This window comes from Oryctolagus cuniculus, chromosome 11, assembly GCF_964237555.1.
Source record: "Oryctolagus cuniculus chromosome 11, mOryCun1.1, whole genome shotgun sequence".
NCBI lineage: Eukaryota > Metazoa > Chordata > Mammalia > Lagomorpha > Leporidae > Oryctolagus > Oryctolagus cuniculus.
In genome coordinates, this window is record NC_091442.1 from 53,899,831 (window position 1) to 53,921,036 (window position 21,206).

The window sequence follows — 21,206 nt, forward strand, 5'->3', positions numbered from 1 at the left end:
GAGTTAACACTGCAATACACACAATCACTATACCTGCAACTCCACCATTAAAGCAAACAAAAACTCAGCTGACTTAAAAAAGACAATATTAGAGTGAACCATCCATTAGAAACGAGTGGTTACATTCACTCTTCAGTAATTTTCAATCTGCTTTTAGTCAGTTAACAATAAATTTGGGGGCCGGTGCCGTGGCATAGTGGGTAAAGCCACCAGTCCACAGTGCTGGCATCCCATATGGGTACCGGTTGGAGTCTCAGCTGCTCCATTTCCAATCCAGCTCTCTGCTACAACCTGAGAAAGCAGCAGAGGATGGCCCTAGTGCTTGGGCCTCTGCACCTGTGTGGGAAACCCGGATGAGGCTCCTGGCTCCTGGCTTTGGATCAGTGTAGCTCCGGCCACTGCAGCCAACTGGGGAGTGAACCAGCGGATGGAAGACCTCTCTCTGTCTCTCCTCTAACTCTTTCAAATAAATACAATAAAAAAAAAATAAGGGCTGGTGCTGTGGTGTAACCAGTAAAGCCACCACCTGCAGTGCCAGCATCCCATATGGGTGCCAGTTTGTGTCCTGGCTGTTCCACTTCCTATCCAGCTCTCTGCTATGGCCTGGGAAAGCAGTGGAAGATGGCCCAAGCCCTTGGGTCCCTGCACCTGTGTGGGAGTCCCAGAAGCTCCTGGCTCCTGGCTTTGGATTGGCGTAGCTCCGGCCTTTATAGCCAATTGGGGAGTGAACCAGCGGAAGAACCATGGAAGACCTCTCTCTCTCTGTGTAACGCTTTCAAGTAAAATAAGTAAATCTTTAAAAAAAAAAAAAAAACAAAAAAACATTCCAGGCTGGCGCCGTGGCTCACCAGGCTAATCCTCCGCCTTGCGGCGACGGCACACCAGGTTCTAGTCCGGGTTGGGGCGCCGGATTCTGTCCCGGTTGCCCCTCTTCCAGGCCAGCTCTCTGCTGTGGCCAGGGAGTGCAGTGGAGGATGGCCCAGGTGCTTGGGCCCTGCACCCCATGGGAGACCAGGAGAAGTACCTGGCTCCTGGCTTCAGATCAGCGTGGTGCGCCGGCTGCAGCGCGCCGGCCGTGGCGGCCATTGGAGGGTGAACCAATGGCAAAGGAAGACCTTTCTCTCTGTCTCTCTCTCTCTCACTGTCCATTCTGCCTTTCAAAAAAAAAAAAAAATTCCCATTTTAAAAAATAATAAAATAAAAATTAGTAATTTAAGTATGTACTAAAAATAACTTTGGTTTGAACTGGTCTGAAATAATTTTCTTTTTGGCCAATCTCAAAAAATTAAAAGTCAAATTGGGAAGTGGAGGCATTGTGGCATAGAAGGTTAAGCTTGGGATGCAGGCATCTCACATGGCCACTGGTTGGAGTCCCAGCTGCTCCACTTCTGATCCAGCTCCCTGCTAATGTGCCTGGAACAGTAGCAGAGGATGGTGTAAGTTCTTGGGCCTTTGCCACCCAATCCAGGTTCCTGGCTTCAGACTGGCTTGTCCCTGGTCATCATGGCCATTTGGAGGCTGAACCAGCAGATGAAAGATCTTTTATCTTTCTCTAACTCTTTCAAATAAATAAATAAATCTTAAAAAAAAAAAAGTCAAATTGGGTAAAAAAAAAAAACCTATAATGACATAATGTATTGCACACATTCGTCTACCTGTGTAAAGGTACCACTGGTCCCATCATTCTTATCAAGGCTGCCTGAGATACTCCCACAGGATTCAGGTGATTAGATATACAATCAAAATTGTAATACCTTGGCATTTAACAGCATGAAGAGTACGTGGTCAGGAGTTGCCTGGGCTCGCCACTGTAAAATCTCTGCCAGAAACTGGTGCTGCAGTCATAAAGCAGAAAAGACTCAGGGTCAGCAACTTCTCAACAGCTGCCCAATGCATCCCCCACGTGCTACCTGAACTGAGTTCTGTCCTTACACTTCTCGGTAAAAGGTCAACTCCCCAGGAACACTTACCTTCCTCACCAGGTCGTTCTCTTCAATTTGCCCCAAATCCCTGCCTGCAGCTTGTGCAATGCGTTTTCCGGCCACCAGATTCCCAACCATCACAGAAGCAGGGCCAACACCTGGAAGTAAAGACAACATCAGCTCTGCAGAGGACAACCCAAGCCATGGGCCAGCAGTGCACTCCCAGTCTCACTAAAACTCGCTCACACATTTCTTAGCTAGGCCCTGGCAGCACGGAGCTTATACCCTAGCAGAGGAAGGCAACCAAGAAGTACATAAACAAATGCAGTCAGACAGTGGAAGTTCTAGGAGAAAAATGACAAAACAGGGGAGACGGGGGTTGGGGGACAGAGGGCAACAAGCAGGCCACTATAGCTGGGGTGTTTGGTACATTTTATCCTGAGGAGGTGATGCGTTGGCTGTATTGATTCCTACTGATAAATAATTTCACCTGCACCAGTCAGAATAAAATTCAAAGATGGTTAATAGTAATGAATACCTTACTGACAGAAGTCTGTTGCCTATTAAGAACAAGATGAGCTTCTCAAGCAGGAAGCGCTTTATTTAAAGTGAATGATGGGGGCTGGCGCTGTGGCATAGTGGGCAAAGCTGCCGCCTGCAGTGCCAGGATTCCATATGGGCACTGGTTTGAGTGCCAGCTGCTCTACTTCCAATACAGCTCTCTGCTATGGCCTGGGAAAGCAGTAGAAGATGGCCCAAGTCTTTGGGCCCCTGCACCCGCATAGGAGACCCAGAAGAAGCTCCTGGCTCCTGGTTTCAGATCAGCACAGCTCCGGCTGTTGCAGCCAATTAGGGAGTGAACCAGCAGATGGAAGACCTCTCTCTCTCTTTTTCTCCCTCTCTGCCTTTCCTTTTTGGTGTTACTCTGACTGTCAAATAAATAAATAAGCAGAGGATGGCTCAAGTGCTTGGGTCCCTGCCATCCATGTGGGAAACCCAGACGGAGTTCTGGGTTCCTAGCTTTGGCCTGGCCCAGCCCTAGCCATTACAGACATCTCGGGAGTGAACCAGCAGATAGAGGACCACTCTGTCTCCCTTACTGTGCCTTTCAAACAATTAAATAAATCTTTTTTTTTTTTTTAAGTGAATAGTGAACTAAAGATTGTGGAACAGTCTAAGAGACAACTGGCTTGTATTCTTCAAAAATATCCATGTCTTGAAGACAAAATAAATCTGAGAACTGCTTATTAAAGGACATGATAGCCAAAGAGGAAATGTAGGACCTCGATGGGATACCGGCTTCTGAAAAATAAGCTATAATAAAGAAATGTAGAAATTTGAAATCCCCATATGGGATGCCAGCACTGCAGCTGGCAGCTTTACCCACTATGCCACAGCGCCAGCCCCTACAATCCAATTTCAAAGGGTTCAGTGAAAAAATGCTGGCAATTGGTGAACCCAGGAAAAGGTATAGGGGTGGTCACTATTTTATTCTTTCAAGCTACCCATAGGTTTCATGCTTCAGAACAAATGATCCTAGAAAAAAGGACTAGGGCACTAGATGCATTTCTTGATGATCACTGCAAGATTAAACTCCACCTTTTTGAACTAAGATGGCAAAAAGGTAATAAATTAATAGGCCCCTGGGTTTTGAATAGTGCTGATGTTATGCTGGGTTAATGTTAAATACTGTTTATTGTCCTTATCTGTTGATCCTGACTTTATGAAAACAGATGACACAGAGCCACTTGGGTCATATTTTATATATATATATATATATATATGTATCATATATATATATCAGATATACATATATATATATATGATATATTTGAGGAAGCTGGAGAAAGGATGTCAGTGGATTGATTCTATGTAACCCACGGCAAATTTTTTGTTACGTGTGGAGTTACTCCAAAATGAAAACCTTAAAAATGTAAAAACGTGCCAGTGTGGTGGCACAATGGTTAAACCACCACCTTCAATGCTGGCATTACATAGTAGAGTGCTGGTTTGAGTCCTGGCTGTTTCAATTATGACCTAGCTACCTGCTGATGTGCCTCTGAAAGCAGCGGAAGATGGCTCAATGACTTTGACCCCGGCCAACCACATGGGAGACTTGGATGGAGTTCCTGGCTTCTGGCTTTCACCTGGCTCAGTCCAGGCTGCTGCCACCATTTGAGGAAGTGACTCAACAGATAGAATTTCTCTTTTTCTTTGTTGATCTGCTTTTCAAAAAAGTAAATAAATAAAATCTTTGAAAAATAAAGGGCCAGTATTGTGGCGAGGTGGGTAGAGCTGCCACCTGCGATGCTGGCATTCCAAGGAGGTTCAGGTTCAAGCCCCAGTTGCTCCACTTTCAATCCAGCTCCCTGTTAATGTACCTGGGAAAGTAGTGGAGGAAGGCCTAGATACTTGGGCCCCTGTACCCACGTGGGAGATCCATAAAAAGCCTTTGGTTTCTGGTTTTGAACCGGCTCAGCCCCAGCCGTCGTGGCCATTTGGGGAGTGGATCAATGGATACAAAGTCTGTAAACTGTGCCTTTCAAATAAATAAATAAATTTTTAAACAATAAAATAAAATTTAATAGCAAACTATTCTTATACTCTGCTGAAGTTTCAGGTAACGTATTAAGTATAATATGCAGCACTGTGCCCTAGAAAACTGCAACAGTAAACTGCAAGTAGATCACGTTGGAAGCAGTCTTTAATACAGGCAAGGCTTAGAGCACATTTGAATGTAAATCTGGATTCACACTGCATAATTAATAAAGATGTGACATTTTAAAAAGTGTATGTTGCAAAAGAATTTAAAACGACAAGGCCAGCAGTGTGGTATAGTGGATAAAGCTGCTCCCTGCAACCCTGGCATCCGATATGGGCATGAGTTTATGTCCTGGCTGCTCCACTTCCGATCCAGCTCCCTGCTAATGGCCTGGGAAAAGCAGTGTGGGATGGTTTAAGTGCTTGGGCCCCTGCCATCCATGTGTGAGACCTGGAAAGAGCTCCTGGTTTTGGCCTGGATAAGCCCCTAACTTTGCGACCATCTGGGGAGTGAACCAGTGGATGGAAGATATCTCTCTCTCTCACTGGAACTCCGACTTTTAAATAAGTAATTTTTTTTAAAAAAAAGATTTTATTTATCTATTTGAGAGGTACAATTACAGACAAAATAAATCTTAAAAAAAAAAAAAAAAAAAAAGACAAGGGGCCTACGTTTGCGGTGTGGTGGGTTAAGACGCCGCCTGCAACGCCAACATCCCAAATGGGTGCTGACTGGAGATTTACATGCTCCACTTTTGATCCAGGTTCCCTGCTAATGCACCTGGGAAAGCAATAGAAGATGGTGCAAATGCTTGGGACCCTGCATCCACATGGGAGACCTTGATGGAGTTCCAGACTCCTGGGTTCAGCCTAGCCTAGCCCTGGCCATTAAGGCCATTTGGGGAGTGAACTAATAGATGGAAGATCTCTCTCTGTCTCTTCCTTTCTCTCTGTAACTCTTTCAAATAAATAAGTGACTCTTTTTTAAAAAATGAGAAAAATAATCTTGGGGCAGGTTAACGCACTGCCCTGAAGCGCCGCATCTCATATGGGTGCCGGTTTGAGACCTGGCTGCTCTACTTCCGATCCCAGCTGTGGCCTGGGAAAGCAGTAGAAGTCCTTGGGCCCCTGCACCCACGTGGGAGACCCGGAAGAAGCTCCTGGCTCCTGGCTTCAGATAGGCACAGCTCCAGCCATTGTGGCCAACTGGGGAGTGAACCAGCGGATGGAAGACCGACCTCTCTCTCTGCCTCTCCTTCTCTCTCTGTGTAACTCTTTCAAATAAATAAATAAATCTTAAAAAAAAAATAATCTAACATCTGTTTCTTGAGGCTTTTCTGTGTGCATTTCTTGAGTGTATTCCACAGAGAATGGGAAGCAGTAACTCCAGGAAGCTCAATGCCAAAATTGTAATACCTGAAATACAGCTGTTTGATTTTCTCATAAAACTCATGAAACAAAAGCTGTCAGCTATCAACTCCAACACATATTGCTCTTCTCCCTGGGTAGCAGATGCCTGAGTGGACGCGTGACTGGAATAAAGACTACTCTGCAGTGAGGGAGGCTACCATGTAATGTGTGCAATTCCTTGCAAACAGGTGAAAAGGGCAGCATACCCCCTCCTCTCCCTTTTCTCCCACCTGTCAGCTGGAGTGTGGCAATGATGGCCGGAGGCCAGGGAGCCAAAGGGACCCTTGGCGGCCCACTGAGGATGGCTGCAGTGGACTGCGTTATCCCCTCAATCCTTCCTGTCCTGGCTGGGGTGACTCGGAAGGCTCTGTTTCTCTACTCCACTGACTTTGGACATGGTCTTACTGTTCTTGGACATGACCTGCTGGGAGACTGTGACACAAACAGAAGCTTTAAATATGCTTGGGTGGTTTGGCTTGAATTCTTGCTTCTGCCATCTGCCTTAAGAAAACTACAGCCCAGGTAGCTGCTGGCCCCATGATGAGCAGACACATGGAGCAGCTCTGAACCCAACCGACAGCCTGGTGCCAAGTCAAGGCTGGATGATCCAGCAAAGCCCAGCAGATCCACATTGCATGAGTGAAAAATAAATGCTTGTTATTCAAGACACTGAGTTTTAGGGTTATTCGCTATACAGCATATCTGTAACAACAGCTCAATGACAAAACCTGAGCTGGAAGAATGTGACTAGGCTGCCTACCTCTGAATTTCTCTGACCTGAGAAAGAAAGAAACTTGTTTCTTATTTAAGCTGCTGCTAACACATTTTCCTACAATCTGCAGCCAAGACCAGTCCTGAAATACTCTCATTCCTTCCAAAATAGCTTCAACAGGCATCTACGATGAGATTAAAAAAAAAAAAAAAAAAAGATTTATTTATTTGAAAGGCAGAGTTAGAGAAAGAAGAAAAGAAAGAATTTTCCATCAGCTGGGTCACTCTCCAAATGGCCACAGCAGCCAAGGCTATGTGGTGTGAGTGTAAGAGTAAGGGGGAAGGGTGCCCTGTGCTGTGGCAGAGTAGGCTAAGCCTTCGCCTGCGGCACCAGCATCCCATATGGGCATTCATTTGAGTTCTAGCTGCTCCTCTTCTGATACAGCTCCCTGCCAAGGCCTGGGAAAGCAGCAGAAGATAGTCCAAGTGTTTAGGCCTCTGCACGCACATGGGAAACCTGGAAGAAGCCCCGGGCTCCTGGCTTCAGATTGGCCCAGCCCCCGATGCAGCCATTTGGGGAGTGAACTGGTGGATGGAAGACCTTTCTCTCTTTCTCTCTCTCTCTCAAATCAATCAATCAATCTTAAAAAATAAGAGTATGTGTGGGAGTGTGTAATGTGTGGTTGGGGATATGTGTGTGACTTAGTAGGGGACGGGGGATGCGTACGTAGGTGTACTGAGGTGTGGGACCTATGGAGGCCAGACTTTGGCCTCATGTATTTGGGGGTATATAGAAAAGTAGGAGGCCCTTATAGCTTCTCTTAAAATGAAAAAGCCTGAATAAAACTCGATGATTCTATATCTGATTTGACGTATTTTAACCTGGCTTATCATCAACCACTTACTGAAGTCCATAGCCTCCTACTCAGCCCTGTAATCCAGGTCTGCTCAGAAATTAGGCAAAAGTTAAAACTATTAGCTTTTTTTTTTTTTTTTTTTAAATTTTTGACAGGCAGAGTGGACAGTGAGAGAGAGAGACAGAGAGAGAAAGGTCTTCCTTTGCCGTTGGTTCACCCTCCAATGGCCGCCGCTGCAGCCAGCGCGCCGCGCTGATCCGATGGCAGGAGCCAGGAGCCAGGTGCTTTTCCTGGTCTCCCATGGGGTGCAGGGCCCAAGCACTTGGGCCATCCTCCACTGCACTCCCTGGCCATAGCAGAGAGCTGGCCTGGAAGAGGGGCAACCGGGACAGAATCCGGCGCCCCAACCGGGACTAGAACCCGGTGTGCCGGCGCCGCAAGGTGGAGGATTAGCCTATTGAGCCACGGCGCCGGATTAAAACTATTAGCTTCTTTATTCAATCCAGCAATTTACATACTCCTAGTTGCACCCTGAACTCAAAGAACTATGTACTAGGTAAAACATGCTGTTCATTGTGTGATTACAAACGAAAAAACCGACGAATTAAGTAACAGAGGTATTATAGGCCCAAATCACACCGTAAAGCTAAAGAGCAAGTAGGGATGTCTCTAGGTAAAAGGTTTCCAACAGGAAGGCAGGTGGGCATCACGATTCAGAGTGGGTTTCAGTCACACTTAGTGTGCATTCCAGCGATACTTAGTTTTTCTGAGCTTTACTTTCTATACCAGAGGGTGTGTATAAGGGAGCTGTAGGATTCATGTGTAAAATGCTTTTGAGTTTTGATATTTAATAAGCACTCACTAAATACTAGCTATTCTTGTTACCAGAACCTTGCCTTATAGGATTTGCTTTACCCTAGCTGTGCAAGTGTGATTCTGATCCCATATCCCACACACAGGGTCAACAGAGGCACAGTTTTGACAATTATCAGGAGGCCAGCAGCAAACCTGAAGAAGCGTGCTAGGCAGGTCTCTGTCCTGGCTTTCAGTCACCTTGGGCTACCAGTCTTCATAAAGTCTAATTCTACAGAGAGAAGCATGGAGAGAGGCCTCACTTCTTGAGATTATAATTTTAAAACAATGGCTTGGTAGCTAGAATATTACCTGGTTGCTTTTGCCGAGGCTTTGGCAAATTTGTCACACACGTATGTGGGCACATGAGGATATTGCAAGGATGCAGAGATCCCTCCAGAAAGAGCTGTTTCGTCTGAGATATATGGATCCCTCCTAGTGGAGTTTTTGGCAATGTATTGGCAGGCACCAGAGCAAGACAATAAACTCCTACTTGATGAATGCTGTCGATTGCCTAGAAAAATATGAAGAAAAACATTCCATGAGATTACTTTTGCTACGCTGGAAATAACCCTGACAACACTCGTGTTTCTGTAGGATTTTCCTCTCTCTATTCTATCCATTCTAGAGGTACAATCTGACAGGCCTTTAAGAGCCTGTATGTCTAAAGATCTTATCTCAACGATGAAGATCCCACGCGTTTTACAACCACAGCAGAGTAACAGGGTAGGTAAGACGGATACAGCATGCATGGTCAGAGGTGGCACTGATTTCTAAGACCTAGTATATTCTCTTTTAAGGGATAACACCAAAACCTTAGAAATTAGTCTTTGGTTTTAAAAATTTTACCTGTCTACCACTGCACAAGTGACTAGACACGAAGTATTTTTACCATGAAAACAGCAGATACTCTCTACCTGGGCTGGGCTAACTCTGTAAAACAGGCCAGGGAGGGCCATGGCACACCGAGCACTGGAGACCACATACTACTCCAGTGCCCCTCTGCCTCCAGCTGCTGCTGTGTAAACTGCAGTTGTTTCTACACTGTCATGGCCATTCTTATTACTGGGTTCACATAATTTAATTAAATATTACATCAGCTGATAATACAAATGTGAAAACACTGAAAAGTTATGCTTTGGAAAAGTCTTATGTTTGTGGAAATAAGCTAACATGGAAGTCCAATCAGTGTACTCAAAATCACACTGCTCCCCAGCAAATAAATGCAGTTATGTTTTGTAATGAAACTTAATACTTGAAAAAATTTAATCAACTGTGATTTTTCTGCTTCAACTACATTTAAAAATTTTTTTAAATGTATGTATTTATTTATTTGAAAGTCAGCATTACAGAGAAAGGAGAGACAGAGAGAGCTCTGATTCACTGGTTCACTCCCCAGATGGCCACAGTGGCCAGGCTGAAGCCAGGAGCCAGGAGCTTCATCTGGGTCTCCCGTGTGGGTAGCTGGGGCTCAAACACTTGGGCCATCTTCTTCTGCTTTTCTCAGACCATTAGCAGGGAGCTGGATCAGAAGTGGAAGAGGGGCCAGCGCTGTGGCACAGTGGGTTTAAGCCCTGGCCTGAAGCACTGGCATTCCATATGGCCACCGGTTCAAGACCCAGCTGCTCCACTTAAAATCCAGCTCTCTATTATGGCCTGGGAAAGCAGCAGAAGATAGCTCAAGTCACTGGGCCCCTGCACCCACGTGGGAGACCTGGAAGAAGCTCCTGGCTCCCAGCTTCAAATCAGCTCAGCTTTGACCATTGCAGCCATTTGAGGAGTGAACTAGCGGATGGAAGAACTCTCTTTCTGGCTCTACCTCTCTCTGTAACTCTTTCAAATAAATAAAATAAATATTAAAAAAAAAAAAAAGAATAAAAGATGAGCAAGGTCTTTGATGGAAACAAGTCAAAAGGGCCAAGGAATAAACATGCAGATCATATTCCTCAGACTATCCTACTAACCAGCACAGATGGCTGGGACATGGGACGTCTAGTGGAGTTCTTAGGCTTCTGATCTTCTAGAACACAGAGGAAGTTAACAAATGTATTACATGTGGCCCAGGCCCCCTCTGAAAACACAACACCTGGTAAGTCATGTAATAACTACTTTTACGTAGAAGGTGCTGCGTTAGCTTACTCTGTGTGCAACTTGGAATCAGAAGATCTTTGGCCTCTAACCTACTAGAGGTCATAAGGTGTCCTTTACTGTTCTACTGCGGACCCACAGGCCCCATGTTGAAGAGTTAGACTGGGAAATTAACAGCATGCCCAAATCACACCCCAAATGACTTTTACAAGGATTTCCAGCCTCCTGTAGTTGTAGTAAGTCATGGTACCTGGAGAAATTTCAGGTATACTCATTTTTCGGTAATATAGAAAAAAAAATGTGTAATTCACTAAGACTGTACTGTTATGCACCAAGGTTCATTCTGAACAAACCACTAGGTCTTTGAAAATATTAACAGTGTTCTCTTTGCATGTTTGCCTCTTAGCCAATGAATCATGTCCGACTGTCCTCACAGTCCTCTCTGTCTGGTCTGTTTGCAGTATTGTTTTCCCTCCGATTTTCCACTACGAGCAGCCCAAGCCACACCAGCTGGTAGTCTGGAAATCTGCGAGTCGCCCATCCCCATCGTGTACTCCACGCCTGCATCGCTTCTGCAGCATTACCACTAACCACCATTTAAACATGCAAACGTTCTAAGCAGAGCAGCTGTAGTCACTGGAAACACTTCCAGTAACATGCGTGTTGCCATGGCAAGGCTGCTGCATGTGATCTCCGGATCACCCATTGGGCCAACAAATGTTTACCAAGTCATTACACAGCTATCAGCTCTGGGGTAAAGCAGCAAATAAAGAGCCAAGTGTTGGCCTTCACAGAGAACAGTAAACAGAAATATATGGCCCTACATGCTAAGGAGAGACACAGAGTAAAGGGACAGAAAGTGAGACAGAGAGGACTTGTCTATCTTCCTTATTGAAGATTATGCTTATCATTATGATTACTATTATTTTTTAAATATTTATTTATTTATTTGAAAGGCAGTGTTAGAGAGAGAGAGAGAGAGAGCGCGCGCACGCGCGCGTGCACGCTCTTCCATCTGCTGGTTCACTCCCCAATTGGCCACAATGGCTGGAGAGCCGAGCCCATCTGAAGCCAGGAGCCAGGAGCTTCTTCTGGGTCTCCCACATGGGTGCAGGGGCCCAAGAACTTGGGCCATCTTCCACTGCTTTCCCAAGCCATAGCAGAGAGCTGGATTGGAAGTGGAGCAGCTGGGACTTGAACTGGTGCCCACATGGGATGCCAGCACCGCAGGCGGCAGCTTTACCTGCTACACCACAGCTCTGGCCCATATTTTTTAAAGATTTATTTATTTATTTGAAAGGCAGAATTATAGAGGCAGAGCCAGAGGCAGGGAGGCAGGGAGGCAGGGAGGCAGGGAGGCAGGGAGGCAGGGAGGGGGTGGAGGGGTGGGGGGAGGGTCTTCCATCTGCTGGTTCACTCCCCAGATGGCTGCAATGGCTGGAGCTGCACCGATCTGAAGCCAGGAGCCCGGAGCTTTTTCTGGGTCTCCTAGGTGGGTGCAGGGGCCCAAGGACTTGGGCCATCTTCCACTGCTTTCCCAGGCCAAAGCAGAGAGCTGGACTGGAAATGGAGCAGCTGGGACTCAAACTGGTGCTCATATGGGATGCCAGCACTGCAGGTGGTGGCTTTACCTTCTACGCCACGGCGCTGGCCCTGATCATTATTTTTGATGCTAGTAAGAATCACCATTATCACTTAGTGAATGCAGGTACCATATATTTGATTCTTCCAATGCCTCTGTAAACCAGGTAATTTTACCTCTACTCCATATGCTAGGAAATAAACTCACCACGGTATAGTAACTTGCCTAATGGCATTTACCTTGAAAGGAGGGGGACATCATTAAACCTGTGATTCCAAACAAAGACCTGGCACGGTTCCCGGCCGCTCCCCACACACTGAGCCAAGGCACTCTCCCTCCCTGACGGCTTCTCTCAGAGTGCTTCCTAGCCCTCCACAGTACAGCTCCCTCAGGTCATGGCAACACCTTCTCGAGAGCCCTTCACCCTCAAGGCACCACTGTGACAAGCTGCTGACAAGTGGAACAATGACTGTCAAACGTGCTTCCCGTGTGCACAGTTCAACCGTTCATGGGTGGTCAGTTCTCTGGCATGAAAGAAATTGCTGGGGCCGGCGCTGTGGCACAGTGGGTAAAGCTGCGGCTTGCAGTGCCGGCATCCCATCTGGGCGCCAGTTGGTGTCCCGGCTGCTTCACTTCCAATCCAGCTCTCTGCTATGGCCTGGGAAAGCAGTAGAAGATGACCCAAGTCCTTGGGCCCCTGCACCCACATGGGAGACCCAGAAAAAGCTCCGGGCTCCTGGCTTCAGATCGGTTCAGCTCCAGCTGTTCTGGACAATTGGGGAGTGAAGCAGCAGATGGAAGACCTCTCTCTCTGCTTTTCCTTCTCTATGTAACTTTTTCAAATAGATAAGTAAATCTTAAAAAAAAAAAAAAAATTTGCTGAAGCAAGCCAATTCAGTTGTTCTTGGCAAGCTGAGCAGAAGGATATTTAGTGGTCCTCCAGGAGAAATGGCATTAAGCATCTGATTTTGCTAACAATACCAAGAATATTTGAGTGTTGATGGACAAGAGGGAAAACTAAGGTGGCATAACGGATCCGTGCAAGAAAACAGCAAGGCAGGAGTGGCTGCCACCCATGAGCCGCGAAGGACCAGGGTGCGCTCACCTGCAGCACGCGGCTCATCCACTGGAAACTGTCTTCTTCAGAAGCATCGGGCCTCTGTTCCGCCACCACCACGATGCGCTCATCATAAAATACAGACACAGAAAACACAGCAATTCTAAGAGAGACAGATCACACATATCAGGACTCCTGTCACAGCCAGTCCTACTTGCTTGCTTTGACTGGAATTACAGAGAGGAGACGTCCCCACCACACCTCCCAGAAATGGGTCGTTTAGAAAAGAAAATGTCACAATGATTACCATCCAATGAGGATTCATTCATTCAAAAAACATGTATTAAGCACCACTGTCATGAATGTTTGGACACAGAGGTAAGTAAGACAAGGTTCCTGTCTTCGTGGACTTGGGTGTCAGAGACAGAACAGACAAATCAATATAGAAGAATGTCATGTTGCAATGTAGACGGTGGGCACAGGGAGGAGCGGTGTGCGGGGGTGTTACAGAGGCAGGGCGACTGGGGTGGGGCCTCGCTGAGGACGACACTGGAGCAGAGACCTGAATGAGGTGAGGACGCGAGCCGCGCGGAGATCTGGAGGAAGAGGTTTCCGGGCAGAAGGAACGGAAAGCGAAAAGGTTCTGAGGTAGGGACGAGCTTGGCAGGTTTGAGGAACAGCAAGAAGGCCAGTGTGCCTGGAGCAGAGTGGTGAAGCAGAGAGCGGGAGGGAGAGTCAGACACGGGCAAGGGCGGCTCGCGGAGGCCTGGGAGGCCGAGGGAGGGAGTGTGGGGTTGGGCTCGAGTGAGGTCTCCGCTCAAATGTCCCCTTGCTAGCGAGGAATTCCCAGAGCACCTGGGGTACACCAATAGGCCCCCCACCCTCTCGAGGTACTGCTCCTCGGCACTCATTGCCTTCTCATACGGTGCCATGTCCCTGCTTATCTGGCTACTGTTTCCCACAATGAGCATGTGAGCTTCACAAGGGCAGAGACCGCTTTGCTCGCTGCAGCAGCCGGGGCATCTAGAACAGTGGCACATATTTGGCACCCAATGAATATCTGCTGAACGAATGCACAAAAGAATGGGAAGCCACTGGCGGGTGGAATATGCCAGCAGGGCCACCTGACTTGCCTCCCTCCTTCCACCCGCACGCGTTTCTGCAACATCTATCTGCTACATGACACTGAGAGCTGGGATGTAATAGAAGATCTACAGTGCCATGCAGTGTGCATTGGAGGAGGCCACACTGTTACAAAAAGCCACATTTCCACAACTGGCTGGTTTTTGGTTTCATCAGTTTTTCCTCTTAAAGAACAAAAGGGACACCAAGGTTGTTCTGAAGATATATATCCGTGGTTGTAAACTGCTAAGACAGACATCAACTTCTCAAATATGGAGCAAATACCTTTTCTTGCATTAATAAGCAAGGAAAAAAGATATCTGACACACTTTGCCTCTGGAATTTGATATTAGTATTTAACTGCTATTTCAACCTTCACAATACAATAGTGTGAATAATTTAGTTAAAAATGAGGAAGAGAAATAATTGGTAGATATAAACTCCTACAGAGTAGCCGTCTATCTTCAACAGTCTGAATGTCACCACTACTTCTGTATTAAAGGAATGTATCAAGTTCCATGTATTTATAATTTTACTTAATCCTACAAATTTGGAGTTTATACTTTTAAACTTGTCCTTGGTCCCTAGTACTCAACAAACAGTAGTAACTAGAATCTGACATGTAAGATATGGTTATGTTTTGTTCTCCCAGCTGAGGGATGTTCAAAGCCAGGCTGCTTCTATGCCTCATCAAAGACAACCCAATCACTGGGAGAGAGAATCTGTGAATACAACTAAAATCATCCTGGAAGATTTATTTAGGTTCTACTGGAAGTGCTAAATTTGAACACTGTAGTACTCACCTTCCTCTATAAACAGTCTTTATTGATTCAACAGCCAATCCAGTAGCGACAATGTCATCAGCATTATGTCTTCGACCACTAACCATCAGCAATCCATCCATTTTTCCAACCACGAATACCAAACTACCCTGAAAGGGAACAACAATTTATCTTGACTTCCATGGTTCAAGTAGTAAAACAGACATATTTTACTTCCTGACTTGAATAAGCCACATAGAAAAACGTAAGAAAGCTAATAATGCCATTATTTTATGGATCATAAAGAAAAGGATGTCATATCTTGACATTTTGGAAATCAGCAGGGAAATCAACAGCATCATACAACCAATGAAGTCTTAAAGATTATAAGGAAAGTCACTCAGATATTTATTCTTCTGAGGGATTTTACAACAAAAGCAACCAGGGTTCCCAGCAAGCATAATTCCATCCCCAGCCACAACTGTGTGGTAGGTCATCTTTTGCATCCACTCATGGGATGCATGCAGAGGAGAAAAACATTAATTCATTTAATATTGGAAGAGAAGATGAAAATGGTTTTAAAATGAGAATAACTCTTTCAGGTTTATAAGGGTAATGTTGTTTCCATGTGGCAATATTAGAAATACGCTAATAAAGAAAGGTTTAGGAACCATTCTTTTCCAGGGAGGTAACCGAGCAGCAGGACACCACTATCAAAGCCTCAAAAGCATCAATGGATAAATAAGCTTCCAGATCCACTCGCAGGAAATTAACTTTTCTCATTCATTGCAGACCTCATACATTTCTTGAACCATTTACCTATATCCCATTATCTAGTGGTTATCTCCATGTGACCGTCACTTGACGATTTACTGAGTACAATGCAGTGCCATATCCTGACTGGGCTATGTAAGTAAGCCATGAGTTCTCTTCTCTAGAGGCTGCTGGTCCACCCCAGACAGAAGAAAAGAACCAGCCATTTCCAGCACAGTCGGCAATGCTCTGGTGTTGCTGAGTGAAGATGATGAAACAGCCACTGTCAGTCACCAAACTGCTTTTCCATTTCTTTCACAGAACAAGAATTGTCAGCTAGGCATGTCTGAGCAAAATAAAGATTGTATCTAGCCTCCCTTGCAGCTAGTGAGGCAGTGGGACTGGCTTAGACCAACCAGATGTAAGTACAAGTGCTGAAAAAGCAGCTTTAGGGAATCTGTGAGAGAGGGCAGGATGACACCTTGTCCTCTCTCTTGCAATCAGATGTGATGGCTACAGTTTGATTTTGGGTCTCTTACTGGAACAGCTAAAAGGAGATGTTTTGTTTTTTAAAATTTACTTGAAAGGCAGAGAGAAGGAGAAAGGTAGGTAGGTGTATCTTCCATTCATTGGTTATTCCCCAGATGACTGCAACAGCCAGGGCTGGGCCAGGCTGAAACTAGGAGCACAGAATTCAATCTGAGTCTCTCATGTTGGGGACCCAAATACTTGAGCCATCACTTGCTGCCTCCCCGGGTACGCATTAGGGAAAGCTGGATCAGAAGTGGGGCTGACTTGAAGCCAGGCACTCCAGTATGGGATGTGGGTATTCCAGGCAATGCCTTAAGTGCTGTGTCAAATGCCTGCCTGCTAAGGGCTTTGTGAACTTCCTGGTCTGAATGGAGAAGTCACAGAGCAGGTGTAGACTATTTCTTAGAGACAGTCTCCAACCTGTACCTTCCTACCACCCCCACAAATGGGGAGGAAGAAATACAATAAATTACTCCTTTTTTTTGGATAATTTACACTAGGCCCTCTGTTCTCATCATTACACTCAGGAGCTCTTCGAGAACAGACTTTTCATGTCCCAATTGTCTCTTTTATTATTTATTTTTAAAAGTTTCTAAGAGATCCTCCATCCACTGGTTTATTCCCCAAATGGCCACAATGGACCAGGCTGAGCCAGGCTGAAGTCAGGAGGCAGGAACTCCATCTGGGTCTCCCTCAAAGGTGCCAGGGATCTAAACACTTGGGCCATCTTCTGTTGCTTCCCCAGGTGCACCAGCAGGGAGATGGATTGGAAGCAGAGCAGTAGGGACTCCAATAGGTGCTCAGGTATGGAATGCCAGTATTGCAAGAAGCAACTTTTCCTGCTTCACCACAATGCAGGCTCCCTAACGGTCACTTTAATCCAAGGCCAATCAACATCACTTGCTGAATGAAAAATTGTTTTCATTTAGATAATTTGTGGAGTTGAGTATTGGGCGCAGTGGGTTGCTACTTATAATGCTGGTGTCCCATACTGGAGTGCCTGTTTGAGTCCAGATACTATGCTTCCAGCTAATGTACCTGGGAAGGCAGCAGAGGATGGCCCAAGGGCTTAGATCCTTGCCACCCACAAGAGAGGCCCAGATGGAGTTGCTGGCTCCTGGTCTGGGCCATGGCAGCCATCTGGGGAGTGAATCAGCAGATGCAAGAATTTTCTGTCTGGGGCCAGTGCTGTGGCATCGCAGGTTAACGTACTGGCCTAAGGCATCAGCATCCCATATGGGTGCCGGTTCAAGACCTCGCTGCTCCACTTTCGATCCAGCTCTCTGCTATGGCCTGGGAAAGCAGTAGAAGATGGCCCAAATCCCTGGGACCCTGCAACCGCATGGGAGAACCAGAAGCAGCTCCTGGCTCCTGGCTTCGGATCAGCCCAGCTCCGGCCGTTGCAGTCATCTGGGGAGTGAACCAGCAGATGGAAGACCTCTCTCCCTCTCAGTCTCCCTCTCCCTCTCTCTCTCTGCCTCTCCTCTCTCCGTGTAACTCTTTCAAATAAATAAATAAATCTTAAAAAAAAAAAAAAGAACTTTTTGTCTTGTGTGTCCACCCCCCCGTCACCTTTCAAATCAATGAACTTTAACAAAAAGATTTGCTATTACATTGGACACAGTGCTGATAATTTGTTTAAAAATGTTTTCCACACTATGTATTATGGTTTTCCTTTATTACTGAAGAAAATTTATCCAGCACTCTTCTAACTCAGTGCATCATGGTAATCAAATAAAAGAAGGCAGTGAGGATAAGTGAAAAGAATACTGAAAATAAAAAAATGTCTTAATTTGAAGGTTTCAAATGATCTCAGGTAACAGAAACAATAAACATTAAACTCATTTAATCATCATGAAAGCACCACTTACTGGCCCTACAAAACCAAGCAACCCTGAACGGATAAATGGCACGTCCCCAACAGGAGAGCCTGCAGAATTCACTGGAATCACCTAAAAGACAAAAGGAAGAGAGATGAAAACTTTCATTTTCCTCCAAAAATGTATTTGATTCTTAAAACATCTTATTACTCTAAAAAATTACAACAGTAATAGATGCTGTTCTAAAACTAACATTATATGAATAATGAACCCAGAAATTCTATTTCCTTATCTGACAGCATTTACAATCTGTTGTTTGTTTTGTGTTTACTTATATTAATATAAAAAAGAAATGAATGTTAGTCTTGCTGTTGTACCCCAAACTACAAAAGTTAGTCATAGTATGTGATAAATATTTAGTTAATACGGAAAAGACCTTAAATTACAGGGTCTGGTACTATCAGAAGCTTTAGGCACTTAACTGGCATCTTGGGACACATCCCTCAGGGACAAAGAGGGACTACTGCATTACCCATATTTTAAAGATAAGGAAATAGGGAGGTTAATAACCTTACGCTATGTCCCATCAGGCAGCAGATCTGCCCTATAGTATCCTGACCTCACCAGACATTTTCCCTGTGAAATGTTAACATCATCTACCTCAAATGTATTTTTTGTCACACCAGCAAGCCCAAAGTACATCATGCCCCCGGTTCTGGAGCTAACACAAATTTCTCCAATTTCATCTGTCTTGCAGAGATGGGGAGGTCCATCTGGTTTCACGATGCACATCATTCCTAACATGCAGAAAATCCAGGTAAGGAACAGACACTCTGGAAAACCTTTACAAAATAACAACTTAACCCAGCCAACCCAGGAGTGGTTTGCACTGACTGACTGGCATGAAGAATGTCGAACAGGAATGCTAAAAATAGTACATGCTATACATAGGTGCATTTGAAATTTAAAGATTTTGGAGAGCTTATCACATTTAAAATGACTGCAAAGTCCACAGAAACAGGTTAGGTGAATTAGGTGTTACCCCTAGGTAGATGAAATACCAACACTCACAGGAACAGCCCACTCTTTCTGCCAGTCCAATGGCCCAGCAATTACAGTAAAAACAAGGTGACTGAAGTATCAGTACAAGATTTCCAGGTGAAGAAACACAGCTGAAACTCACAGCTGACAAATCACGCAGTACGGGTACTTTTGGGAGGTCACCGTAATTATCACTCCTAAACTGTTCAAATGGCTTTGAGAAATTAAGCAGTTAAGCACTGAAATGAGGAGTCCTGGTTTTGGATCTCTCATTTTATTGGGTTCTACTCTGTTTAATGACAAATCTCTAGGAAAAACCAAATAGTGCCTCTTAACACCTTACCCCCAGGCATAACATGTCCCACATCCTGGACTGTCAGGGCTGAGTTCTTATCTTCAGTATTGACTCGTATTACTCCATAGCTCAATCCATTCATCGACAGAATGGCTCTTCCTGGCAAAGGAGCCCCGGGTACTCCAGGCCTAAAAAGAAAATGAACCCATGAACTATGGCAAACTGAATGATATGAAGAACAAAAGATGAATATGAAAGGAAAAAAATTTTTTCTAGCAAAAGAACAGTTACTTTTCACTAGCAATAATACATCAAATTAATTCAATTTACATAAACAACGCACTGTCAATTATCAATCAGGTGGAGAAAGTAAACTTTAAGGGCCAGCATTGTGGCACAGTGGGTTGAGCCGTTGCCTGTAGTGCCAGCATCCCATATGGGCATTGGTTCAAATCTTGGCTGCTCTACTTCAGATCCAGCTTCCTGCTAAAGGCCTGGGAAAGCAGCGGAAGATGGTCCCAAGCACTTCCCTGCACCCACTTGAGAGACCCAGAAGCGCCTGGTTCCAGCCTGGCCCAATCCCAGGCATTGCAGCCATCTGGGGAGTGAACCCAGAGATGGAAGATCTCTCTCTGTCTCTCCTTCTCTATAACTCCTTCAAATAAATAAAATAAAATTTTTAAAAAAAAAAAAAAGCAAATTTCCATCAGTTGCTAATATTATATTGTTCTTGGGTATATGAGAAGCTTACAACTGAGAGCAGTCCATCTCTAGTCTAGGATGCTAAGGATTCTGAGGAGAAAAACAACACAGAAAAAAAAAACTAATTCAAATATGAGATGAGAATAATTTTTAATTTACCAGATACACTTTGGGCAAGAGTGGGAAAAATACATGAGATGCTTCAGACTACGCTTACAAAGTAATTTTCACTTTTAGACTTTTTGACTTAGAAAGCTAGTTAGCATCTCTTTGTTATCACCTGGTAAATGCTGTACATTTCATCCAAGCTGTGATATACATCATGGGTATTTGGCACTCTGAACAATACCTGCGGATTGCTACAGTCATGGCTTCGGCAGATGTAGCACAGGGACAGATGGCCTCAGGTTTCAGTCCATGGCTTTGGAACAGACTCAGGAAGGCATCACAGGATGACACAGACCCTAAGCAGGTGGAACAGATAAATTTTACAACTGAAATTGTGTTTTCCGCATTGCAGGAAATTGGTGAAGAGTGGAAAGCTGACGTATGTGTTTCTCATGAGGATTCACAGTGTACATCATTAATTCCACAGAAAATTTGACTGTGAGATGGTTTGACACATTTCCAGGTCAAATTAATGTTCACCCAGCCAATGAAAGGTCAGTGACAAAATCTAAGGTTACAACGTGGAATAACGCTACCCTTGCCAAACCAACAAATCAGTATCAGAGCTAACACTGCAGGCAAGATGCAGCCAGTTTATAATTTAGCACTCTTCCTGAAGGCATTACCATAAGCAGTTTAGTACAGTACTGCCTTAGTTGTACCTTCTTCTCTGTGACAGTCTCTGCCTTTTTTCTTTTATATATTTTTTAATATTTCTATTTATTTGAAAGGGGGCATACACATATACACACTGCACACAGATAGAGATCTTTCATCTGCTGGTTCACTCCCCAAATGCCTGCTCCAACTGAGTCCTCCATGAAGGTGACAAGGATCCAACTACTTGAGCCATCACATACTACCTCCTAGGGTGTGCATTAGCAGGAAGTTGGATCAGAAGCAGAGCACAGGCACCCCCAATATGGTATGTCTGTAACTCTGCTTATTTTTTTAATACTTCAGTTTAATGTTAATCTAATTGTCAGCTACATG

General features: G+C 45.0%; 1 protein-coding gene across 5 annotated transcripts in view; it reads right to left on the reverse strand.

Annotated features, from left to right (window-relative positions):
* DIP2B (disco interacting protein 2 homolog B) overlaps positions 1-21,206 on the reverse strand; it is a 231,372-nt gene that overhangs the window by 31,397 nt on the left and 178,769 nt on the right. For all 5 annotated transcript variants that reach the window (XM_070052227.1, XM_070052224.1, XM_070052223.1 and 2 more), the window contains 9 exons: positions 20,395-20,509; positions 19,392-19,531; positions 18,668-18,804; positions 18,059-18,139; positions 14,946-15,073; positions 13,069-13,183; positions 8,606-8,807; positions 1,971-2,080; positions 1,755-1,835 (listed from right to left, as the gene is read on the reverse strand). In XM_070052227.1, the coding sequence (XP_069908328.1) occupies positions 1,755-1,835; positions 1,971-2,080; positions 8,606-8,807; positions 13,069-13,183; positions 14,946-15,073; positions 18,059-18,139; positions 18,668-18,804; positions 19,392-19,531; positions 20,395-20,509 (1,109 nt within the window). The remainder of the gene's footprint in view (positions 1-1,754; positions 1,836-1,970; positions 2,081-8,605; positions 8,808-13,068; positions 13,184-14,945; positions 15,074-18,058; positions 18,140-18,667; positions 18,805-19,391; positions 19,532-20,394; positions 20,510-21,206) is intronic.